At 52.4% G+C, this 24,569-nt stretch overlaps 8 protein-coding genes across 8 annotated transcripts; 6 read left to right on the top strand and 2 right to left on the bottom strand.

Moving 5' to 3' along the window:
- Nucleotides 1-203: 203 nt before the first annotated feature.
- On the bottom strand, nt 204-1,779 carry PHACADRAFT_212147 (uncharacterized protein; the record flags this gene model as incomplete). Its single annotated transcript, XM_007399251.1, has 6 exons — nt 1,297-1,779; nt 861-1,246; nt 682-807; nt 500-627; nt 291-440; nt 204-237 (listed from the first exon to the last, which is right to left on the bottom strand). Exons 1-6 carry the CDS (start codon nt 1,373-1,375, stop codon nt 204-206), a joined length of 903 nt encoding a protein of 300 aa, XP_007399313.1. The 5' UTR covers nt 1,376-1,779.
- Nucleotides 1,780-1,886: 107 nt separating this feature from the next.
- PHACADRAFT_261674 (uncharacterized protein) lies at nt 1,887-3,668 on the top strand. The gene is made up of 10 exons (XM_007399250.1): nt 1,887-2,040; nt 2,100-2,112; nt 2,167-2,249; nt 2,311-2,386; nt 2,450-2,562; nt 2,624-2,709; nt 2,766-3,236; nt 3,286-3,390; nt 3,444-3,588; nt 3,648-3,668. Exons 1-7 carry the CDS (start codon nt 1,984-1,986, stop codon nt 2,824-2,826), a joined length of 489 nt encoding a protein of 162 aa, XP_007399312.1. The 5' UTR covers nt 1,887-1,983; the 3' UTR covers nt 2,827-3,236; nt 3,286-3,390; nt 3,444-3,588; nt 3,648-3,668.
- Nucleotides 3,669-4,285: 617 nt separating this feature from the next.
- Nucleotides 4,286-6,203, bottom strand: PHACADRAFT_127115 (uncharacterized protein). The gene is made up of 9 exons (XM_007399249.1): nt 6,008-6,203; nt 5,856-5,946; nt 5,592-5,804; nt 5,464-5,543; nt 5,312-5,407; nt 5,185-5,257; nt 4,583-5,134; nt 4,460-4,530; nt 4,286-4,406 (listed from the first exon to the last, which is right to left on the bottom strand). Exons 1-7 carry the CDS (start codon nt 6,068-6,070, stop codon nt 5,079-5,081), a joined length of 672 nt encoding a protein of 223 aa, XP_007399311.1. The 5' UTR covers nt 6,071-6,203; the 3' UTR covers nt 4,286-4,406; nt 4,460-4,530; nt 4,583-5,078.
- Nucleotides 6,204-6,505: 302 nt separating this feature from the next.
- On the top strand, nt 6,506-13,063 carry PHACADRAFT_199007 (uncharacterized protein; the record flags this gene model as incomplete). Its single annotated transcript, XM_007399248.1, has 12 exons — nt 6,506-6,825; nt 6,878-7,512; nt 7,577-7,896; nt 7,948-10,448; nt 10,496-10,705; nt 10,761-11,518; nt 11,572-11,609; nt 11,661-11,737; nt 11,794-12,257; nt 12,305-12,444; nt 12,506-12,958; nt 13,010-13,063. The coding sequence occupies 12 exons, from the start codon at nt 6,506-6,508 to the stop codon at nt 13,061-13,063; spliced, it is 5,970 nt and encodes a 1,989-aa protein (XP_007399310.1).
- A 1,317-nt stretch (nt 13,064-14,380) lies between these two features.
- PHACADRAFT_212141 (uncharacterized protein) lies at nt 14,381-15,265 on the top strand (the record flags this gene model as incomplete). The annotated part of the gene is made up of 4 exons (XM_007399247.1): nt 14,381-14,410; nt 14,471-14,734; nt 14,787-14,909; nt 14,972-15,265. The coding sequence occupies 4 exons, from the start codon at nt 14,381-14,383 to the stop codon at nt 15,116-15,118; spliced, it is 564 nt and encodes a 187-aa protein (XP_007399309.1). The 3' UTR covers nt 15,119-15,265.
- A 2,576-nt stretch (nt 15,266-17,841) lies between these two features.
- On the top strand, nt 17,842-19,054 carry PHACADRAFT_199005 (uncharacterized protein; the record flags this gene model as incomplete). The annotated part of the gene is made up of 4 exons (XM_007399246.1): nt 17,842-18,042; nt 18,094-18,626; nt 18,688-18,806; nt 18,867-19,054. The coding sequence occupies 4 exons, from the start codon at nt 17,842-17,844 to the stop codon at nt 19,052-19,054; spliced, it is 1,041 nt and encodes a 346-aa protein (XP_007399308.1).
- A 1,020-nt stretch (nt 19,055-20,074) lies between these two features.
- On the top strand, nt 20,075-22,377 carry PHACADRAFT_261658 (uncharacterized protein). The gene is made up of 10 exons (XM_007399245.1): nt 20,075-20,141; nt 20,196-20,321; nt 20,380-20,880; nt 20,942-21,373; nt 21,432-21,554; nt 21,635-21,814; nt 21,873-21,907; nt 21,963-22,119; nt 22,233-22,294; nt 22,361-22,377. Exons 1-4 carry the CDS (start codon nt 20,106-20,108, stop codon nt 20,990-20,992), a joined length of 714 nt encoding a protein of 237 aa, XP_007399307.1. The 5' UTR covers nt 20,075-20,105; the 3' UTR covers nt 20,993-21,373; nt 21,432-21,554; nt 21,635-21,814; nt 21,873-21,907; nt 21,963-22,119; nt 22,233-22,294; nt 22,361-22,377.
- Nucleotides 22,378-22,728: 351 nt separating this feature from the next.
- Nucleotides 22,729-23,501, top strand: PHACADRAFT_261657 (uncharacterized protein). Its single transcript, XM_007399244.1, has 5 exons — nt 22,729-22,855; nt 22,918-22,933; nt 22,989-23,031; nt 23,084-23,122; nt 23,175-23,501. Exon 5 carries the CDS (start codon nt 23,200-23,202, stop codon nt 23,473-23,475), a length of 276 nt encoding a protein of 91 aa, XP_007399306.1. The 5' UTR covers nt 22,729-22,855; nt 22,918-22,933; nt 22,989-23,031; nt 23,084-23,122; nt 23,175-23,199; the 3' UTR covers nt 23,476-23,501.
- Nucleotides 23,502-24,569: the final 1,068 nt, after the last annotated feature.

The raw sequence follows: 24,569 nt of genomic DNA, 5'->3' as shown, positions 1-24,569 counted from the left end.
TCATCTACCGTACGTAACGTCAGCGGGAGCATGAACTTTGTCCAAGCGCGCACGCATACATGTTGATTTTACACGACGCCGCTGATGTGTTGGATGCTCTTTACGGTACGCTGATCGTGCTTGGCTGACATTAAGATTACATACAAACTCGGTACACCCAAGATAACACAGGGAAAACCATCTGCACTCAGATAGAGAAAGGTTCACCAGGCACGGTGGCCACCATCAACAATGATGCTGTCGGAAATGAGTCAGGTACAAGCCAGGCGCATAGTACGACTGATACGCACTCAGAGCCAGTACAGTAAGAGCTGGCGTCGCTCGCAAGCCAGGTCGCTACACCACGGAGCTCATCGGGACGACCGAGCCTGTTCTGCGGATTCTGCGACATCCAGACGTCGTATAAGCCTGGATCCCCGTCCAGAAACATCTTGGTCATGCTGCAGGAATTCCCAGGCGGTCAGATACGAGCCGATACTGGCTTGGCTGCCCAACACACCTCGTATAGATGTAGCCAGGGCTGATAGTGTTCACGCGGATACGATCCTTGCCCAGCTGACACGCCATAGTGCGCGCCATCTGAAGCACGGCGGATTTGGAGGTGTTGTATGCACACCAGCCGCGGTTCTATGCCTAGTGAGCAGTGTATCGCGTCGATCAAGTAGTGCATGCTTGGCGCACCTGGTTCTGAACCGTGCCACTCATGCTGGCAATAAGGGTGATACTCCCGCCATTGCCAAAGCGGCGCATCTGCCTTCCCACAGCCTGGGCCGTAAAGAAGACGCCGTTGCAGTTCACGCGCATGACCTTGGCAAGTTAGATCAGTTAAGTATACACGAAAAGGTGTTCAAAATGCGAACTTCGCTCCAAACACTGTCGGGGTACTCCAGACAGTCGAAATCGGGCCTATTAATACCCGCCGCAGCAACACAAAAATCAAGGCGTCCCTCCTGGTCGCCGATCTTCTCTGCAACCTTCCACATGAGCTGCTGATTGGTTGTGTCTGCGCTGATGTAGTCGAGTCTGGCGTCACTGCCGGTACTTTTGAGGTCCCTGACGTAGTCGCGCGCCTTCAGGAAGTCTGAGGACGGCTCATGAGGAAGGTCGATGCAGTAGACAACGCGGGCGCCGGCCTCGACGAGCGCGGTTGCCATCTCGAGGCCCAAGCCGCGGTTGCCGCCAGTGACCACGCCGACGCGGTCTGTCAAGGCAAACTCCTTGGTGAAAAGGGTCGGAGCAACTTGGCCTATACGTGGCATTAGTGCAGCTAGATTGCGGAATAGGGGAGGGTCGTACCACCGGTGTGTTTCAGTGCAGCCTCGACACCGACAGTGCCGTAGCACGGGGCGGGACCAGTTATATCAGTACCGGACATACCGTGTTATTCGTGGAGGGAGGGATGAGGTGAGCGCGGTGAATTGTTGACGTTTTTGAGCCATATATATACTCTTATGACAAAGTGTATGTGAGTCCTGCTGAATGCGCACTGCACTCCTGTCGGAAAATGGCTGTAGGTGGCCAACACAGGGGTTCTCGTGCATAGGGACACGGCAAGTGCGCCACATTACCGCGAGCCACCAGTTGATCCACGAGAGCGGCAACAATTCAACTATTAGTATATCCTGCTTGTATATGACTCGCATATTGGCGGTAATGTAACTCTTTCGGCTTTTCGGGAGGGTATGAAAGCTAGCCAAGACTTGAAATCACCGTGTCGCAGAAGTATTGAAAGTTCAGCTTGCTAGATGACGTTGAAATGCATCAGCATAGTTTGTGAGCCACCGCTCGGACCACCGCCTCCTGAAGCGGATTGGACAAGGTGCAGGATAGGGGCCGGGCACGGGGCCGTGAGAGCTGGCTTCCAAATATGACGGTCCTCCCGCTGGACGGCGCGGCGTTCGACTACGGACTGCTCTTCTAACGCGCCATTTGACGGCTCTCCAAGCCCCAAGCCTTGCTTCACCCACAGAACTTGTCTGCACCATGTCGTTGTGCCCACCTTATGCACCGTTCTTTGGTTTTGCGGGAGTCGCATCCTCAGTAGGCGTGTTCAACTGAGCCATGATGCAAGTGGGCTAACCTACAGCGTGCGCACACAGATGATCTTTAGCAGTACGTTCATTCTCGTAGAGGGATGGAGTTGGAGTACTTAATCACCATTGCCAGCTGTCGGGGCTGCCTTCGGCACTTCGAAAGCTGGTATTGGCATCGCAGGTCTCGGTACCTTCAAGCCCGAGCTCATTATGAAGGTGCGTCACGCGCTGTGCTGTGGCATGCAAGTCGGAAGCTGACCGGTTTCTCGTCCGCCAGTCTCTGATTCCGGTGGTCATGTCTGGTATCATCGCTGTCTATGGTCTCGTAGTGTCTGTCTTGATCGCCGGTGGTCGTAAGTTATTTTTCTTGCCCATAATATCAATGTGCCCAACTCAATAAACAACGATATACAAAGTCAAGCCTACGGATTACTCACTGTACACCGGCTTCATTCATCTGGGCGCAGGCCTTGCTTGTGGCTTTACAGGCCTGGCGGCGGGCTACGCGATCGGCTACGTAGGAGACTCCGTACGTAAACCGTACTTGCGTTGCAATGTAATCCTTCACGTTCTCATCTTCTCTGCGACAGTGTGTGCGAGCCTATGTGTACGAGTCGAGGGTCTTTGTGTCTATGGTCCTGATTCTCATTTTCGGCGAGGTTTTGGGTCTGTATGGGTGAGTCTAGATTGTTCGCACTTGCGCATAGCTGATTCTGACGTGGCCTCCCACAGACTCATTGTTGCTCTAATCATGAACTCCAGAGCCTCTGGCTCACAGCAATGCACTTTCTAGAAAAGGATACAACTCCATCCTCCCGCACCCGCAATCCACATGCATATACCATGTCAAATGTCTTGATGGACAATACGACACTGTACGCTTTACTTGGTGCGCAAGCACTCTGAAGCAGGAGTCGGAATGTATATATCAAGACGTTATTCACGGGATGTACGCGCTTCTAGAGCTCGCGTTCCCTGTTCTCGGATAGAGACCTGCGCCTCCCGATATCGTCATTGTCATGGCTGTAGCCCCTGCGTCTTGGAGTTCGCCTACGACGCTCCCTAGAGCGTGACCTTGAGCTTGAGGAAGAGCTCGAAGATGAGTCGGAATCTGAACTACTGCTGTCACTTGAGTCTGAGTCATTTGAAGATGAGGTGCTGGAAGAGTCGGACCCGGAGTCAGAAGGCGAGGAGCTCCTTGACCTGTATAGAATTAGGGCGCATGTTTATCAAAGCGAGATGTGAGACGCACCGCCTCAATCTCTTGCGGGAAGGCTCGCCGTCTTTGTCCCTCGAGCCACTCTCTTTAGCTCGTGCCTTCTCCTTCTCCTCCAGGAGTTTGTTCGCGGTCCCGGGTCTACAATTGTTTTATCAGAACTAAAGTCACAAAACTCATAATTTCCTACGTACTTGAGCTTGAACTCCTCGGGGACTTCGACAGAAGGCTTGCCCTCAACCTTCAACTTCGCAAGAAGACGCGGGTTCTCAAGCTGTTGTGTCCGCGACGGCCGTGAGAGATAAGGGCGCTGTCCTTTACATTGATAGGTAAAGTGTCCTAAGAGAGGGATCGCAGGTCAGTTTTGTCGTGCGTGTTACATTGTGCAAACGGCGCACCTGTTCCAAGGCACTTTTGGCAGACTGTAGAAGACGTTGGGGTGGGGTTGGTGTTGCTGCTCTTGCGCCAGGGTGCGTACTTGGACATCTTCACTAAATGGATAAGTCTCAAAGGGTGATAAGTAGAGGAGTGATGGACGGGGGAACAGCGAGCGATGTCGGTGAGCAGGTGCACGCACCAAGCTGTCACTTTGATGTGACTGTCACTGGGCGGCTTCGACCTTGTGGCGTTAACGCGCGTCGGGCGTCGGGGAGTCTAGATCTTGATTCCTCAGCCCCGCCTAACAGGCTCGCAACATACATACGATAGAGCACGATTGTCAAGATGGCTTGCAATCACAGCTCTAGGTCGATAGTATAGGCTCTGGCTCAGTCTTCGACTTTTCCAGGCGCATCTCCGCGGACAGTCCCGGTTTATCGATGGGCGTCTGGCGCGCCCTCCGTCTAGACTCCGCTCGGCGCGGTCGAAGGCCTAGCGAGAATTCAGCCAGTGCAGCCCGTGCTCCTCGCAGTACCGACTTTTCCCGTGCAGAGAGTATGTTGTGCGCAGTGCGATATGTCTCGGAAAGCTTCAGTTATGCCATGGTTTGTGTATAAAAAGGCTGAGGACTTCGTCCAGTCGAGTCATCATCCAAAGCATTCAAGCACTTCTATCAGAGTCTTTCGAGACCTCTACCACCTTCACCACACCAAAGCCACCATCACATCGTCGAACTCTAGGCGATAAAGATGATGAACCTCATCCGCGCTCGCATTCCGGTACGTGCTCTCGCTCTCCCCCTCTGCCCAAGTCTCAACGCGCCACCTTGTAGTCCATTGCCCTCTGGACCACGCTTCAAGCCGGCATGTGGAGTGCCGTTTGGTTCAGATGGCGTGAACCAAGGTGAGCCCGCATCGGTAGCACCCAGTCGGATACTAATTAATTTCTCCCGTAGCGAGTTCCACACCCCACTCAAGTCCGCGATACCAGCCGGCCACATAGGCTGGGGAAGGCACCGACACGAAGAGCAGCCGACGCTCCGGAGCATGTCGCACCACGCAGTATGAGAAACGTGTTTGACGAAAAGAACTGGAATGATGATACTGTTAATTCTATATACCATTCGTTATTATTAGGCCATGTTTCTTCTGTGTAACAACATTGCGACATACTCATATTACACGTCTTCCAGAAACCATAGGGATAGTGTTCGATCCCGAGCAGCCTTCAGCATCTTCTATTTGCGCTCATGTTAGTATTCTTCACAGACGTTCAAGTTAGGCCACACTTGTTCATCATTGCTTGTTTGCCATCGCAGGCACGCATCCTCATACACACTTTTAGAACGCACGTTGAGTGAGTCAAACAACTACACCTATCAGTAGATGAGATGCCCAGGTGTGTGCAATCTTGCGCGGTATGTAGGTCTCGTGAACTACATGTCTGGAAATCTAGAATGCCTGGCTTTTCGACGGCGCAAGTTTCCGCAGAGATACATCGTAAACCACTACAGTTGTGTCAGGTGAGAGCGCACATCAAGTGTCTGAGGTTGCACACCTTCTTCTATCCTCTTGATGTCGTACTTCAGGCTGTCGTATCGGCGACGAAGGGTGTCGTTCTTCAAATTAAGCTGCCAAAGCCATTCGAGTGTAAGATCCAAAGACACTGATATGAGAGAACCGACCATAGAAAACCCTGCAAACAGGTCCTTTACAAAGGCAGAGATCTTGATCGGCTCTTCAAAGTTACCCATTGTAACCGCATTCACAGCAAGACGAGACTGCCAAGAGATTTTTTATAACGAAGTATGCATAACAGAGTATACGTATCGCTTACGAGCTCGTTGACCAAGCTGATCACGCCATGAAGATAGTCTTCCGCTGGCAAAGCATACCGATCGCTCCATTCAAGATCGACTGTGCAGAGGTGAGAGGTGATCTCGGATGATTAGATGTCCGACGCACTCCCGAGAACGTCGCGTACTCGCGGCAACGTGAGTAGGGTACCAGTCTCAAGATACCCGACCATCGTAGCAGCAAATACCGCGTTCCGCAGAGAATTGGTCCACATATCTTTCCACCTCCAGAATTGCGCGAGAGGAATGAGACTTGCTAGTGCTGCACTAGTATCTTTGCAGCTTTCCAGCACAGGCTTGACTTGTTCAAGGAGGGCCGGTACTGGTAATGAAGGTGAGACGGAGTGAGAGTGGAGCGGCGGAGCAGACATACCTTGGTCTACCGGAGTGGAATGAATCTTGTTAAGAAGGCCAGACATAGTACGAGCTTTCTTGTCAAGGTCATGTACTTGTTCCCTGACTTTCTGGATTGCATACGACGTGAATTTCTCCTCAATCTGCTCGGATAGCTCGGCTGCAAATTACTTCTCTGAGCTCGTTGTCTTGCTCCAGGAGTTCATTGACATATTCCAAATCTCGCGCATCCATATTTGCTCAATAAGGGAAACAATGAAATAGCACGACAGATACAGACAACAGCGAGAGAGCAGAATCGACAGTGGCCGGTGTAAGGGAGAGCGAGCGGGCTCAAGCGCTTGGCGCTCAGCGCTCAGGATTGAGCCTATGTCACCGTGACATTACGCGACGCGTGACTGCGTTACATGCAATGTTTGGCTGAACGCGTTTGGCGGCTATCCCGTCCTTTGATGACTTTCCTCTTAACCTCCACCTCCACCTCCTGATACCCGCTCTTCTGTATACTATCTCATCCCTTGTATCTTTGGCATCGTTTAGTTGCTGGATTGCCACGTTTGGCCACGCCGTAGGTGCCCCCATTGGTCTTCCAAAGAGCTCCGAGCTGAACCTGAGCTACTTCCGCAGACCTGCCAAGCTTCTCTCTACTACTGGAATCGCGACTGTTCCATGGAAATCTCGGCGAACAATGGCGTATCCAAAAAGTTAAAAGAGTTCCGTGATACTCCTGTCGCTCACCCGTCCAATCAAGACCTGTACGCCATATTCAATTTCCTCGTCCTCGAGAACTCTCCCGCTGCAGGCCAGATTCACTGGTTCTGTGCTCAAGCGCGGCCTCTTGTAACTGAAGCTGCATCATTCCTACTAAGGCTGCATGCATATAACAGCCCGCTTGTAGTGCAGTGGCGAGCGAAGCTGCAAGCCTGCCTGGCGGGTTGTTCGCAATGTGTAGGGCGATTGCCGGTTATCAAGGATCAGTCTCAGCGCACGTAAGTTTACTAGCTATGCCTCTTGGTATTAATGCGACTCACAAGCAATTAGATACTTAGAGAAGATTGAACATAAGACGCTACAGCAATTCTGGGATAGTTTCGCCGTATGGGAGCTCGAAATTGCTCTGAAATACTGCGAACAGTCCAACCTCCTACCTATTGCCACTGGCACTAGCTCCTCCTCCTCTGATAACTCTGCGACACTCCTTAACGTCCCACCTTCCATCGTCTTGCTGATGCTGTCCAACCTTCAAATCCTCCGAGATCCACGAACCTTTTCTCTTATCCGCACACTCTCTCCGGACCGACCTATATCTGCATGGCCGTTGGATTCGCCTCCTGCCGGACTGTTATTGCTACTAATGGATGAAGATAAAGGTGTGCGGACCTGGGCCTACCAACAAGTCGCTCGGTACACTACCACGCCAATGCCTCTCGAATGCTTCATTCAATCCCACGTTGAGGTACTCGTGGCTACTGTGGCTGCTGTCAGCTCCTCCAACCTCAACGCCGAACCTCAATCTTGGAGTCCTGATTTCTCCTTCTCCCGCGATCCTCTCATCCTCTGGTCTGGGTATGCTACCATGTTGCGCTTTGTTCCACCAGAGAGAATGGGGGCGAATATCGCCCACAAGGCTGACCTGAGGAAAGCTATTGTGACGCATCTATCAGATACGGGAACCCGTAAGTGTCAGTTCTAAGGTTTCTCTTATTAAGTATTCTTATCCAATACATGGCTCTGCTACAGACTTCTTCGAGGTTTTGAAAGTCTTCATACTTCTCCTTCCAGGGTTAGGTCCCGAACTTTGGCAGGGCGAAAGCGAGAACTATCCCCTGCATGTTTTCAACATCATCAAAAACAACCGCTTCTACGCCAGCTCGTTAGAGCCCGATCGACCGGAGCATGGTCACGGGTCTGTTCAGTGGATAGAAGCATACGTCAAATCATTGGGCGAGCTGCCGGCACTTCGAATCCTGATTCCACCGGTAATACAATATCTCTGCGAAGAGTTACAGCATGAACGATACAAGGATTTACGTGCTTCCGCTGTATGTGTAGCTGCGAAGGTTAGTGCTAGCTGTGTAAGTTTCCCATTCCCGAAGCTAACACGACTTCAGCTACTGGACACCTTCTTGGCGAAAGCATCACAAGACCTGTCTGCAGAGATTTCTCCCCTTCTTTCTGCAGTTCTGGAGCCCCTCGATATTCATGCAAATGTCTTCACTTCTGTCGCATTCGGCAAATCATACGTCGGCGATGTATGGGCGGAAGCACGATGCGTCGCACGGAGCCTCATTAGGACGTCGCTAAGGATGGACGTCGGGTTGATCTTCGGGACCATCCGGTGCTTGGCTGCGACCTCTTCCAACACGAAGTCAGTGGCTTCCTCAACAATTCACGAGCAGATATGGCGGAGGATGTACGAGCTAGTTCTCCCAGATGATTCGGACGGCATCGCGATGATCATTACCGTCCTCTCTGATATCGCTCATGTTGATGACTTGCATGAGGGCGCGTTCGGGGCAATCTTCGGGAACAATACGAACAAGGACGACTTCATGAAGGCCGTGCATGGAGTCAACCTTGCATTGGAAGTTATGCGTACGGGATTCTCGGACTCTGTTTCTCGATATTTGGATTTCACCGAACCTAGAGACGCTCTGGCCTTCCTTCGCCAGTACCATATCGTGGGACAAGTTACGACCATCATGTTCTCACCTGTCGCGGTTCTTCGGCAGCCGGTCCAGTCTCTCATCGGTTTCGCTCTCGACGCCGAATCCCGTGCTGACTGTTTCCGTGCACTGTTAGAGCTCGACCCCGACCGAGTCTTCGAGGGCATGTATCGCGCCCTGCAGAATTTCACAAAATCCACGACAACGATGCCTGAAGCGTGTAATCTCTCCAAGGCACTCGCGCTGTGCCTCACCGATGTGATCGATGTCTTGTCCTCTTCGTCCGACGGACTCCTCCACCGCACGAATTTCCTGCAGTCGTTTAAGCAGGCCGGTCCTGAGGTGCAGCTGCCGAAGTGGTGGAGCCTCATGTGCCAGGCCTTGACGCACATCTTCCAGCGCACGCCACGGTGGGCAGATTACTTTGAGAACGGAATGATGGTCACTTGGATGCGTGATGCACTCATCTTTGGACGGGACATGCTTGCGCAGCGGAAGCTTATCGAGAGCGGTGCCTTGGCCTTGTCGCCCCAATCGTTGGCCAACCGTGGCAAGTCGCATATCGGGTCTAAGATGGTGGATGGCCTGCAAGCAGTCCTACTCGAGCTTACGAGGTGGCTTCGACTTACGGACGAAGAACTCCTATTTCAAGCGTTCGCTCTGCTTCAGTCTATGCTTGCGTGCTTCCAAGAAGCGAAGGTGAAACCAAGCGACGCTGCATTGCAGAAGCTTCAGAAACATATCAAGGAAGCGCGAACGCGTGACCCTAAGCGTCCGCTGACACGACTGGACTCAACGCGCGTCGACAGATTGCAGGACGCGATCAGTATGTTCGAGGATAAGGACGGGTCTGACGACGAAATCCAGATCATTGCACACAGGGTAGTAGAACCCGTGGAACGCCGCAAGCGGAAGGATAAGGCCGAGGAGAAAGTGAAGGCCGAACTGAAGCCTGTGTCTGTGTCCGCATCTGTATTCTCTCGTAAGGCCAAGACTCCTTTCTCTAAATCTTTTCGCCCGGAGCCTGCCCGCCGTCCATCGGGGAAAGCGGGTATCAGTAGCTACTTTACCGCCGACGATCGAAAGAAGCTCAACGCTGCAGCGAGCATGTCAAAGTTCAGCAAATCCACGGCAGCCACGACGTCAAAGCCACCTGCCGCCGCCGCCTCTAAGCCTGTTCGGGAGCGAGTCGACGACGCTAAGTCGGATGCTTCGTCGTTTGGAGGCTCAGCTGCACCCACCTCCACAGCACCATCTAGCGACGAATCCGACAGCGATGGCGGTGAAGAGAGCGGGCTGGCTGCCCTTGCGAAGCTGCAGAAGACTCCTACGATCAAGAAGGCACCGGAGCGCAGGCAGGTCATGATGCTGGACCTGCCTGGCACTGTAAGCAATCCTGCTCTTGAAAGGCTGAATCAGAGGTCCGCGCGAGACGAGGCACGCCGTACTGCCCTCCGACTCAAGCCCGACATCACACCCTTGCATCGGACCATGCTTTCCTGGAATTACGACCACGATGGCTCCGATCCACCCGGAGAAAGACTAAATTTGGTCCCCGTCCCAGATAGCTTCAAGGACGAACAGCACTATCGGCGCGTGTTTGAGCCGTTGCTGCTTAGCGAATGCTGGGCACAGATCCAGTCGTCGAAGACGGACACCAAGAAGGAGGAGCGGTATGCGTGCACTATCGTCATCCGCCAGTACAGCGGCGAAGATTGGATCGACCTAGACATCGCGATCACGGATAGTGTACACAAAGAATGGACGCTCACTGATGCCGACCTTGTACTGCTCAAGCATTTCGATGGGAAGAAGAGCGTCATGTGCAAGGTGCAGAACTATCGGTCAACGCCGATGAATGCCAATGCCACGCTGAGGATGGTGGCTTCTCAGGATGGGCCTGGTCCTCAGACTGGTTCGTCTTGGATGATAAGCAAGATTACTAGGTTCGTTTCTTCCTTTGTCCTGAAAACTCGTACTTACCCTCTTCTAGCCTCACAACTATTCACCGAGAGTACTCTTCCCTCATGGCCTTGCCGTATTATGATCTTTGCCCCGCGATACTGGACGCGAACCTCCTCCAATCGGCGAGAGCGAACTTAGACGACGTCAACCAGACCATGAAGGCGTACAACCTGAACGAGCCGCAAGCTAACGCTATTCTAAGTGCGCTACGGACCGCTGGATTCTCTCTTATCCAAGGGTGCATTCTTTTTCACTTAATCCTGTCTGGACTTGCGCTAACGACAGCTGTATAGGCCTCCTGGGACAGGAAAGACGTCGACTATATGCGGACTCGTGCAAGCGTTCTTGGCTAAGCGAGGCAGAACGGCCACCGCTATTCACGCAGGGCGTAATTCCGGCCCGGCAGATAAGGAACCCAAGAAGAAGATCCTCCTTTGCGCACCAAGTAATGCGGCTATAGACGAGATTACTTACCGTCTGAAAGAAGGTATCTCGGGTCCCGGTCGCCAGCTTGTCATTCCGAAGGTTGTCCGGACAGGTGGTGGAAAAGTCGGTCTTTCAGTACGAGATGTCACGCTTGATTATCTCGTAGAGCAAAAGATGAACACCGGCGGGCAAGCAAAGGCGAATTCTCAGGACGTCGGGAGTGAGATTGCTCTGCTGCGTTCGAAACTGGAAGCAGTGAAACATAATCGCGAAGCCAAGCGTACTGAACTTTTGACTGTACATGACAACACCGCGAGGACGATGCAGCTAGAAGATACTATTCGAGCTCTCAACAAGGAGCGGACTGCTCTCACGTCTCAGCTGGACAAGCTGCGGGACCAGCAGAAGTCGAATAACCGTACTTTCGACGCTGTCAGCAGGAAATTCCGCGCGGAGATTTTGCAAGACGCCGACGTTATTTGCACGACGCTCGCTGGTTCCGGTCATGACACGCTCGAGCCTTACGAGTTCGAGATGGTTGTCATTGATGAAGCTGCTCAGGCAGTAGAACTGAGTTCTTTGATTCCGCTGAAGTATCGCTGCCAACGATGCGTCATGGTTGGGGGTACGTTGAACACTTTGCTGTTTGCCGTAAATCGGTATTGAATGACTATCCAGATCCGCAACAGCTACCCCCTACAGTTCAATCCCAGCAGGTGGGAAAGTGTGTCCTGTTTGCGACATGCCCGTATTAACATTCATCCCAGGCCACTGGCTTCAGCTATAATCAGTCGTTATTTGTCAGATTACAGAAGCACCATCCGGAGGCCGTACATCTTCTCAGGTGAGCCCACTGTGATCGAGGCTCTTGAGTGTATGCTTATTGTTGTATTGGAATAGCATCCAATATCGTATGCACCCAGACATTAGTTTACTCCCTAGTCGGCTCTTCTACAATGGCAGGCTGTTAGACGGCCCAGACATGGCTTCAAAGACCCAAAGGCCATGGCACCGCCATCCGAAATTTGGGCCGTATCGCTTCTACAACGTTCATCGAGGCGTCGAAACAACCGCCTCTCACTCATATCTCAACCAAGCGGAAGCAGAGATTGCGGTTGCGTTGTACAACCGCCTGCGACAGGAATTCAGCGCGCATGACTTCGACTTCAAGATTGGGATAGTCACCATGTACAAGGCTCAAATGCTCGAGCTACGTCGTGCGTTCGAACGTCGTTTCGGGACAAATATCCATGGGCTTGTGGATTTCAACACCGTGGACGGTTTCCAGGGGCAGGAAAAAGAGATTATCGTACTCTCTTGCGTTCGGGCCGGACCTGGGGTAGAGAGGGTCGGATTCTTGCGAGGTCAGACTCTACTTGTGCGCAGTAGCATCGGACTCAACATTCTGCAGATGTGCGGCGAATGAACGTTGCATTGACTCGTGCGAAGTCGTCTATCTTTATCCTCGGCAATGCGGCTACCCTGGAGAGAAGTGACGAAGATTGGAGGACAATTGTCAAAGATGCTCGAGAACGCTCATGTCTTGTTGACGTAAGTCACCGAATATGCTACATGTGCTTATATCCCTGTTTATGAGGCCACTTGTTTATAGGTTGATGTCACATACTTCACGAGTGCTGGGTCTGCATCGATCATTAAGAGGGCAGCCCCTGCAAGATCAAGGGTGTCCAGCAAGCAAGCGGCGCCATTGTCATCATCTCCCACTTTTTCGACGCCACAAGAACTAGTAGCTTCTAATCAACGTCCCTTAGCATCCGCCGTGGGGGCAGCGCTGGAAGTCAAGGCTGAACTTGCCCCTATCCTCGCGGTACCTACCCAAGCTACTCCTTCAAAGCCCTCGACAGCTTTGCAGTCGACCAGTGCAGAGCAGAACGCGATCATGACTGCACAATCTGGGCAGAAACGCCCCGCAGAGGACAATGCCGCTGCGGAGCCTGAGCCTAAACGTAGACCGCCCCCGCCCGCTGACGGTCCTCGGCCGCCGCCGAAACCTAAGCCACCCGTAAAGGAAAGGAAGAAACCAAGCATATTCATGCCTTCAAAAGTGAGCCCGAACTCGACCAACTTCGTTATCGCGACTCATCCTTGTCAACAGCGACCAGCTATGGCTGGGGATGCAGGGCCATCCGCCAACCGACGCCGTATATGATTATGTCTTAACATCTGCCGAGGTTCAAGGCTTCCATCGCATTGTACAGTAATCACGAGACTAGACTTGCACGTAATCTCACCACCTACTACGTCGCCTTCGAGTCTTCCTCGAACGAAGAGATCCAGATTAGTTATGGCGACTAAAAACGCCGCCAGGCCAGCACTACATCTATGTCATGGGTCGCTGGTAAGTAATCAAATCTGATTGACAAGATTCGGCGACTGAACTCCTGCCTACCGTCCTTATCCCACATGTCCTGACTCCTCGAAATAACATATCCGGGCTAGACAAATGTCCAGCCGGCACGGCCAGCTAAGCTCAGGAATACCGGAAGTCCTTCGTAACGCCCTTGCGGGTGGATGTTCTCCTTGCACAGCGAGAAGTGAGACGGTTTCAGCCATGCAATTGACAACAACCTGTGCTCTTGTTAGTCACGCTAGCGCTGGCATAGCCAGACCCTGCTCTTGATCTATAGGGTCTCTGCATGAAAAAGATGGGCGTATGCCTATCCGAATTACAGATCTGATACATTTCACGGCTGTTGGCGTGCGCCGACGACAGGGTGCCCCGATGAGCATTGCCGAACGAGCCAGCCTGTCCAGAGATACCTTATGGAGTCGGACGAATAGTTGGCCGACGGCCAACTTAGCGGCCCAATCTCTCGGTGAGAAAGAACTCAGGACACATGGGAAATATTCTGAAGCAGCAGTATCAGCGTATACCGACCTCAAGTTCTACCCTAGCTCGTAACCACGTGCGTACTTCTGTTTGTCCTCCATAATGCTGAGGGTTATCACCGCAGATACATAGCCTACATGATGCTGCGCAGCCGTATCTAGCTTGTCGCCCCTCGTTCCACGGAGACGATGCGTAGCCGTGTGTCCTACCGACCTTCGCGGCACTGGTATACTACATGGTAAGCTTTGTTCTGGACGCCCAGCTCTATACTGTCCTGAAACTGGTGCACCATCGGCCTGTACGTCAGCGTCTACATGAGCACTTCCGCGCGTGGCGTGTGGCTCCTTCAGCCCACTCTGGCAACAAAACTGCCCGCGGCGCGCCAACAGCACACCCCGTGAGCCCCGGGAAAGGGACTGGGCTATCAACGGCAAGCTTTCTACACCTGTCTGAGCTCCACATGCAGCCATGGAGCGTGGGCAGGCCATCCATAACTGGATACGGTCACAAGTTAGTCGTTGCATCCGGTCAGCGATGGACGCCGTATACTGGATGGATGGTCGGACATACGAGCACGTTTATAAGGTACAGAGCAACAGGTGAATACTACAGTTCTGAACCCCTGACATTCATAATATGGAGACTGGTGCAAACACAACCATCGAAGTGAGCTCCTTCTGTTATTACCTCACATGCCCCTTCTCTAACGAACGTCTTTCGTTGCAGCCAAACCCCGTGCATTTCGCTAATGACTTCAATCTCGCAGTGCAGGCTCAGCTGCCAGGGGTCGTAGTGCCCCAGAAGATCTATGTGCCTCCCCGCCCCGGTGGACATAATCCTACTAGACTATCGCGACTCATGTTTTCCTCCTCCAATGGCTTGCCCGGCGTGCGCGTCCAGGACGTCATAAACGGCACGGTGGACGTGCTTAATGCGACAACCACTCCTACTCTATCGGAAACGGGAGTAAGGGTAACCCTCCGAATCTGCGTATGCAATTCGTCTCTTCGAATCTTGTCACCGTCGCTGACAATGCATTTAGTGGCCTGGGTATCCAGAGTGGACGAAGAACAACGCTGTTGTCCTCCAAAGCAACAACCAGCCGCCTAGAAACCTTGGCGACATCACCGCCCAAATTGCGACTGCAATCGAGACATTCTACAAGGTGTGTACCCTGGCACTTTGATCTAGAACCTGGCGAAAACAGAATTGACGTGTTTAATGCAGGAAATGCGCACGGTCCCCGAAGAGACCTTGGGAGACACCTCTGGCTGGGAACTCAGCAAGATACCTTTCGAGTCCCTGTACTTGGTAGAGATCCGACCGGTGCTGCAGGCAAGCTGGCAGCCTGTTATTTGTGTAGATATAGCTTGAAGGAAGGAGAAGATGAGTAGAAGTCGGCGGCTCAGATACCGCATTGCATGTAAGGTAGTCGAGATAGAAGTGCGGTTATCAATGCTCATAGCCACATGAGCGTAACGTACACAATAGATGCTACGTAGGCAGTAAATACATCCCGCCATCCTGCCATTGCCGCGAGCATCAGTATCACGGGTAGGTATGAAGTTGACTTCATCATTCGCGGAGACCAATGTCGCCTACACACTTTTCATCTTCTTCACTTCGGACTTCGAATATTTCGATACGTCTGCGAACCAACGCCTGTTGAGGCCGGGAAGCCTGAAGCCTGAAGATTATCATGTCTCTACAGGCCGAGTAGTATGCACGCGCCCTGGCTTGGAGTACTTTACTGCCCTGCGTGCTTTCAATTTGTAAGTTCCTATCTCGATGCCATTCAACTTGCTTGGTGAAGTCCGAGTCAACGGAAACCAAAGGATGTGCACGTAGTTGAATGCGGCAGCTAGGGCACGTTTCGAGAGGACTCCAATGCCAGAGTCGGTGGATCGACGAAGAATTTCATGTCCGCATACCGCTAGGCACTGATATCTGCAACGTGGAATTCATGAAGACACTTCGGGGACTGAGGCCTGGGGGAGAACGATATGGCACGCGCTGGAGACAGCCCTTTGGGCTATGCTCACCTTCTGCTAAGGTTAATCAAATCGGACATTCTTACTGCGTCTTATTTCGACAGCAAGTCAGGCGAGGCGTGCGAAACATTATACTATTACTTGATATAACTGCCATTCGAATTCCGGGAGTGTGGAGCACAGTGTCAAGTGTAAGCTCCGCGACCCATTACTATATTATTACTATATTACTCTACTATTGCTATACTATTTCGCATATGCCCTCAAAGTAAGAAACGATTTTCTTATCCTTGTCTTACTCGCTCCAGCGGCCCCCCTCTCCCATCCCTCACCTTTCGATGGCCCCTATTTCGTCATTCTCCTGGGCACAATCGTTGCTTCCGCTCTCCTTTGCTTACACCGCGCGCAGTGCGGCTATGCTGCAGCCCTATCTATTCATCGCAGCGAGTGAAATCGAAAATTTTGAGCTTAAATTCCCCGCCCGCAGAACCACATCCACGAGGACAGCAGTCGCGGAGCGGCCTCTTGTACTATAACGCAGATGCCCTCAAAGTAAGAAATGTCTTTCTTATCCCTGCTCCAGGAGCCCCTCTCTCTCCTCCCTCGTCTTATATACCTTTTGGCCACCCCTATTTCGTCATTCTCTTTGATCGCGTCCGATAATTGCCTCCGCTCTCTTTGCTTACGCCGCGCGCGGCTTGCCGCTCCGTGCTGTACGTTGAGCTAAACTCCATAGCTAAGCCAGGATTAATATTACCAAAAATCTTTATCGTGTCATTCAACACCCGCAGAACCGCAGCCATGAAAATAGCGGTCGCGGAGCGCAGCGAAGCTACCTTTTGTTATGCACCACTTATACACACAGTTTGGGCTTAGATCCCCGCCACAGATCTGCAGGACCGTCGTCCATGTCGGGAGTGAGGTCAAAGCGGTGTCAATCACGATATCCGAATCACCGTCGTGCTGAGCGAGAGCAAGGCGTAGGATGGAACAAAGATGCGCTCAAATACGGAGGATGTGTATATCCCTCGTCTCTCCACGTCGCGAGCGCTACTTAGAAACTTCGTGGCGTGGCAAGGCACTCTCGTGCTTTGACTTCCCTACCCCAGGACTTCGCGTACTACGACCATCGAGCTTTCAAGCTCAGGTTTCATACCACACAATCAGCACATCAGCGTCCCTTCCTGACATCCTCACTGACCGCAACGAATAAAAGCCCTTTGTGGCTGATCCTACAGTTGTACGGCTGAATATGAGGGTGCCAAGGGTCACCGGTCAACGTTGACCGGTAGGTCAACATGGATGCTTGTTTTGCAGGACGACAGATCTGCACTCAGCTTTCGGTCTCACACTAACTGAAGTCCTGTTGTCATATCAAGGCGCTACGGCTAAGCTGGAGGCATGAAGGCTGATAAGCAGCGAGAAGACGAATCGCGTTGGCCCATACGCGGCCTTCGAGGGGTGACTGCGGGTAAGCAATGTCGATGTCAGTCAGCTGCCGCTGAGTTCATCACTGTCGAGCCTTCGGTTCTATCGTCCTCTGTAGTCCACGCTCCCGATGCAGCAACCCCGACTGAGACCGTTCGCTTGGCGTGCTTAGCCGGATCACCTCAGGATGTCCCGACGATTCCGAGTCCATCGCTGAACGAGACATTGCGCAGAAGACATCGACTTGGATCAGTCCAGCGGGCGCCCCGCATCACTGCACCTTGTTCAGTCTCTCTGCTGAGAGGATGACTCGTCGGCCAATTACCAGCCTAGACGGCTCCCCGTGGTGGGACCGGGTAGCGCTTAGTCCATTAGCCCCTTTGCTGACAAGGGTGCGATTCGCGGCCACAATTTCGCGCCAGGCACTCGGATGCCGTGCCGTAATGTCATCTATTGGATTGAAGTTGTTGGAGACGGCAAGCACGCGGCTCAGCCGCGCTGAGTCTCAACAAAGGGACTGAGCAAAGACCCTGTTCTCTGCTTGATTCTCAATGCTGTCCCCGTTCACGGTGCTCACGTATAAAAGAAAAGTGCGTTCGAGCCGTTATCTACATTCCACTCCCAACAGTCTCATCTTGTTCAATTTTTTTTCGCCAGCTTGCTCCCCTATCCACTGACATGCCTGCTGTTCCTAAGGGTACAGTTCTCGTCTCCGGCTGCAATGGCTATGTTGCTGTGTGGGTCGTCAAACAGCTCCTCGAGGACGGGTACACCGTACGCGGTACCGTTCGAAGGGAGTCGTCCATCCCTTACCTCAAGGACCTCTTCGGAAGTTACGGCGACCGCTTCGAAAACATCATCGTACCTGACATCACCAAGGTATGTCTTAATGTTTGTGCCACTTTCTACAGTCATTCAGACCGACTCCAGGAGGGCGCATTTGACGAAGCGGTTAAGGGCGTCGATGCCATTGAGCACACCGCGTCGCCTTTCCATCTGAACGCAGACGACCCGCAGGAAATCATCGGCCCCGCCGTCTCAGGCACCGTCGGCATGCTACAGTCTGCTCTAAAGCATGCCAATGGCACCGTCCGCCGCGTCGTGGTTACCTCGTCTTGCTCTGCCGTGCTCACCGAGGACCCAGACCTGACTAAGTCACACACCTTCAGTGAGGTCAACTGGAACGAGGCCGCGATACAGGACGTCCGCGAGAACGGACGCAATGCCGAACCGATCGACAAGTATCATGCAAGCAAGGCCCTCGCTGAGCGTTCGGCCTGGGAGTTCGCCCAAAAGCACAAGGGCGAGGCTAAGTTCGACGTCGTCGCGATCAACCCGCCATATGTGTACGGTCCGTGGCTTCACGATGTGAAGAGGGTCGAGGACCTGAACACGTCAATGATTGCGTTCTATGATGCGGTCATCAAGGGCAACAAGACCCCCGAAGAGTTCGCAACCGGGGGGTACGTATGGGCCCCCTGTCCAGTTCGACATCGAATACTGACGCGCGCGTTCTTTCCCTAGGCAATCCTGGGTCGACGTTCGTGAAGTGGCCGTTGGTCATGTCCGTGCGCTTCAGCGTGAAGAGGCTGGCGGCGAGCGTATCATCACGAGTAGCGGGCCGTGGAACTGGCAGGACTTTGGTGTGTACTTCCCCACTGCTCCTCATCTCATCACGGGTCGCTCATGTAGTGGCATCGTAGTCAACGCTGCGCACAAGATCGAGCCCAGTCTACCGGCTGGTAATACAGCATATGACCCCAAGACGGCTGTGTACCACACCTGCTTCGACAATAGCAAGAGCAAACGTCTTCTTGGCCTCGATTACCGCACTATTGAGGAGACGACTCGCGACAGCGTTGCGCAGTTTAAGGAGAAGGTCTGGCTGTAAGCTAGTTATCACACTGTATAATGCTCAGTGTAACGTTCACGTTGGTCTTGTACGTATGATTCATGATTTGAAGCGACAGCTAGTTGCCATTTCTACGGGTTTGCGGGTTGATAGACTTTGTCTGTTTAAATTTGGTAGCTTATGTCCGTGCTCATATCTGAATTCAAGCTAGTCTTGCTAATATTCTCTGGCTTGTGAACGACGGACTGAATGGATTTAAGAGATAGTACGCAAACGAGTGCGAGTCAGAGCAACATGATACGTTGCAGACGTAAGTGCTCTCAATCCTCTGCGGTCTTGTTTACGACTAGGAATGTGTGTGCGCCGCCGTTCTCGTGATGAAAGGGCCAGTATCCAGTCGATGGGGACCGTGATAGGCTGCATTTTGCACACCAACCGTGAAGCTGGCGTTGCACAGTCCGAGAAATACATCTGAGCCTCCGAAAACTCGTCATATCTTTGACAGCTGCGAAGGCCCTGTTGTCGAGCTGGCCTGAGCTGCGACGGGCCACGGCGGCACCATGTTGAGCGCTTACTACGCTGATACCGGTGATAGAGTGGTGATGGGGATCAATTGATGCGTCTTGCATTCTGCCCGAGCCGCAGTGCAACTCACTGACGGCAGTGACGACTGCGTCCTCCCAATCTTTGGATGCCTGTCAGTATACATATTGGCATGTAGATGACCTTACCTATGCCAAGAGCACGAAAGCTGCGGTGCTCAGCCCGCCGTGCCCATGTCCGTCAAAGGAGAGGTGCTTGCGCGACTCGGAGTCCTCCACGCGACGGCAACGAAGTCACGCATATGCTTATTTCACGTACAACTTCCTGATGACCATACAAGGATCGGTCATCCAGACAGCCTAATTTCCCGGCTACAGTGCGTCTTCTCACCAATTCAATCCTTTATTAATTGCAGCGACGTCAACTCGCCGTGCCGCCTTGCTGCGCAATCTGCAATCTATGTCCCCTGCTCTATAAAACTAGCGTTCAAAAGCTTAGCAGAACAACACAATCGCTCGGCGATCGGCATACCTAATAACGAGGCACCATGGCTCCCGAACATATCACTTTTTATACCCATGCCGTACGTCTGGGAATGCTTCAGTCTCCGAGAAATGTCTAACGGTTATCAACGTAGTGCTCTCCTTATAGCCACAGGGTCCACATTGCCCTTGAAGAGGCGAATGCTGAGTACACCTTGTGCACCATTGACGTGATGAATAAACCTGCGTTTTATATCGACGAGATTAATCCGGCTGGCAAGGTCACCCATTATTTGTCGTCATCCTGCTATGACAGTAAACTAAACTACAGTGCTTCAGGTCCCCGCCATCTCCTATGGCGGGCCCAAGGTCAGCCCGGAGCGACCCTCTCCGGAGTCTACCAAGCTCAGGGAGTCTGGCGTCATCCTGGAATTCCTTGCGGACCTTTTCCCAGAGTCCAGTCTGCTGCCCAAGGACCCAGTCCTCCGCGCTAAAGCTCGTCTCTTCATCGCCGTCTTCGATGCTCAAGTCTACGAAGGCTTCAAGGGGTACTTCTTCGTGCGCGAGCCCGCGGCTAAGCTCATTAGCGGTCTGGATGCGCTTCAGAAGCAGCTTCCCGCCTCTGGCTTCGCCACAGGGGAGAAGTGGACGAGTGCAGACATGGCCGTTGCACCGTTCCTGGTTCGCATTTTCTTTTTTCTTGAAAATGACTTGGGCGTGTACCCTGCTGGCGAAGGCAAGAAGACTCTCGAGGTCCTCCGCGACGAGAAGTTTGCTCGCCTCAACAAGTATCTCGAGGACCTCAAGGCTCAGTCGAGCTTTAAGGCTACCTGGGACGAGGTGCGGGATATTTGGTTTAGTCGCAGATTCAAACGTTGTTGCTAAACAGTTTTTCTGGCAGAGCTCTCAACTTGCCTTTTGGGAGAGCAGCGTTATGTTCAAACGCGATTGAAAAGGTTTCCGTCTTGTGGAAAGGACGTTTGCAAGGCTACAGCATCATCTGGTGGTAGCTGCTATGCGGGATACTGGTAGTCACTGGGCCATTCGTATAGATCTACATACAGTGAGAATGTAGGAAACGACGGCTGATGATCCCTAGATTCCGGCACATGAATGGCGTTTCGACTAGTGATTCCTGGTAAGTCTATTCGTGCCGCTTAGAGCCCGGTCAAAGTTGGGTTGCCATGCGACTTCCGAGCACTCGATAGACGACGTCCAAAAGGAAAGCTTACGCAGATGTCGGGAGCGAACCTCGGATATGGAGAAGGGAATGGTGCAAAACTTGGGTTCAGGTCGAAGAGTGTTAGGCTGCGCAGATAGCAGGCTCTCGACTGTGGGTATTCGCATCGCCTTTCGTTGTCGTATAGCATGTTGACGAACCCCCTCTGAAGGCGCACGAGAGATCGTCGATTGGGCTGTACAGTGGTCACTGTCCGCGGGATGTCAGTGCAAGCTGTGAGCTGCGATCACAGAAAGTTCCGCATGTCAGTCGCATGGCCGTTTCGTGTATCAAGGTCAGTAGAAAAATTTTACTAGCCATGCTTTGGCCAATCACTGTGGCTTATTATCGCACTCTGACATCTCTGATATACAGCCACTGTCTTGTATCAGGGATAACCGTATATCATGTGGCACACTGGCGAATTCCGGTCTGGCTGGGAGCGCACTGGTCCTGCGAGAGATATAATGCTGCCCACTCGCTGCAACCTTTCATCGCCCAGGTACCCAGCACCGTGTCCTCCGAGTCGAGCCTCGAAGACTATGTCTCTCAAGTGTACGTCTTGCATGCAGCTGTCGTGCCAACAAGCGGAACATCTGACTCATGTTTGCAGAATTCTCAGCAACCGTATTTCCACGGCTATGAACGGTATGTTATTGCACACCCTGCCTGGTATTGACTGTGTCATGCATGAACCAATCAGCACTGGCTATCTACGAAATTCTCATCACCATGGATCTCGAAATTGCCACAGTATGGAAGCGCAAGTGGAGTGCGACGTCTATACTGCTGCTCAGTTCGCGCTGGCTCCTGCTGCTAAATGCTTTCGTTAGTGCGCCCTGGCCAATAAACCTCAAGGTAAGAAATTTACAGGACATTCTCTGCTACAAGTTATCTGATTAGTTCATAGCTGTGGGTTCTTCTGTTAATTCGATGGAAGAGATCATTTCCAATATCTGACGCAATGATATAGTTGCATTGCAAGTGGTTTTTGGGGCGACATTGTGAACATCTTAACACTGCTGCAGATGGCTTGTATGTCACCGACATTCGACTAATTGGTGTTCTCCGGCGTGGGCTCATTGTATCGACTCCATACAGTGTTCTCAGCATTGCGGGCATACATACTGTGCAACTGCAGTCGCTGGATTTTCGGCGCCGTTTTGGCATGCGGGCTAGTTCCAGTCGCAACGAACGTGGTGAGCCCCGGCTGCATAGGAACTGCACAGCCTCCTGCTAATAACGCTGTCCAGTTTGCTGCATCCCGCTCTACTTATGGTTTGGTAGTAGTACACCTTTCCCGCAGTGCATTGGGATTATCAACGCATCCGAAGAAGTCAATAATATGTGAGTACTATGAATACATGGCTGCTGCTGCAGGGTCAAGTGTTAACACCGCGCAGAAGCGAGACTTGTATTTCGTGGCCTTCTAGAAACTTCTCACACCCCGAATAGTGGTGTTCCTCACGCGTGGATGTTTGATTGCAGTTGATGTTGTCGTTCTTCTCATTACATGGAAAAAGACATTCCACCAGTGGGTCACCGCGCGGCGCCTCAAGGTGCTGTTGTCAGTCTCGACCTGTCTGCTCACCGATGGTGAGTCGCAATTTGGTACTATCTAAGATGTAACATGTCCTAACTATGAGCGGTACTCAAAGGTACCTACTATTTTTTGTGAGACGCTCCCGCTGTATTATGCCGTCGGGCGACAAGCTCACACTGCCGGCAGGATCCTTCTCGCGTGCAACATAGCACAAATGGTTACCGATACAGCAAGTCCCTACCTCACCTGTCGCAAGACGCATGCTTACATGTTCCATCCAGGATGATTTCGTAGTCGTGCAGGCTTTGTGCCAGATTTTGGTAGATCGTCCTGCCAGAGTCACCCGCGAGAGCTGACGCTGACATCGGGTTAGCCGCAGATCCTTATCTCCCGCTTCATGCTAAATCTGCGGTCAATCGCCCCCAGTACTAGTGGCAGCGCCTCAGCAAGATCCTCCGTTGCAGACCGCTTCTCGCGGTTCACTGCACCCAACTTTGTCGTTCCAGAGATTGGCAATATCGGGGAGCCGCTTGACCACTTCCAAGTGGAGTCGTTTGCCATGTGTAACCCGCACGAAGAGCTGGCCGTTGAACTTGGAAAGTCGGGTGGACTCGATGCTGAAGAAGCCGTCGCGGCCGCTGGCCCTTCTGGGATTCGCAGCAACGATGGCTAAGACGTCTGCGCCACACATGCGCGCAGCAACCCAACTCGTGGCTTACACAAACTACAGCGCCCCGTCCCCGTCCCCAAATAACTCAAATCAGAAGAGGCTCTATTTTCTGGTGAAGCGACCCCTGTTCAGTTTGCGGATTCGTTTGGTGCTTTCGTTAGTGTATCGAATATCCATACACGCTAATTCCAAAACCTGTTGAAGATATTGCGGCAACAACATCGAAGCTTCATTCTCATAGATAGCTTGTGACCCGTGTTAGTATACAGTCTACAAAGAGGCACCTTCATTGAGCAACCAACATTTCACATGTGAGACATATCAACAATCTGCAGTCATGTCGAGGCCAAAGCGCGCGGGCAGAGCGAGACGCAGGAAGTACTCACACAACGGGCAAAACCCGCATCCAGTTCCGCGCGAGGTGCGACTGGACATCATCTCCAGTACCGCATCCAGTACCACATCCAGTACCGCATCCAGTCGCGCAATCAGTCGTGGGAATTACTGTCGTGATTGGCTGAACCCCTCCAGAAAGGCAGTGTCAAGTACTAAAAATAGAAGTGATGCACTGCCCCAGTGCCCGACGCTGTCCACCCTTGAAGCTTGAAGCTTGAAGTTGTGTCAGTGTCCAAAGCAATTCTCAGATTATTTCGCCAGCCTATTTCTCAGGTGCCGGCTGAATAGCGGCACAGCGTGATGGCGTGATGGGAGATAAGCAATATTCCGCGCGCATTCTCAAGGCTACCTGCCAGATTGAGAGGCTTTCATGCGACTTTGAGTGCGCTGGCTGCTGAATTCACAGGGGCTAGCACCCCTCCGCCCGTGCACATCGACACTGTGGCCGTTAGCCAAATGAAGGGAACACCCAACCCTTCCTCGCCATAGCTCTTTGCTCGCCGAGGATGTGGCCCCGGAAATCGCCGCGCTGCTCACTGCGCGCTGAGCGCTGGGCGCATGCATCACATGGTCCCATGCAAGGGCGACGCGATTAGATTTGTGGCTTGTGACGCTATCAAATCTGTAGCCTTGACACAAGTTTCACGAGAACCAAAAATGTGTTATTTATGAATAAATATTTAGGCACCGCAGCAATTATT

Source organism: Phanerochaete carnosa (genome assembly GCF_000300595.1).
Source record: "Phanerochaete carnosa HHB-10118-sp unplaced genomic scaffold PHACAscaffold_9, whole genome shotgun sequence".
In the NCBI taxonomy this organism is placed as follows: domain Eukaryota; kingdom Fungi; phylum Basidiomycota; class Agaricomycetes; order Polyporales; family Phanerochaetaceae; genus Phanerochaete; species Phanerochaete carnosa.
The sequence above is the reverse complement of the archived record's forward strand: the minus strand, read 5'-3'. Positions and strand labels throughout refer to the sequence as shown.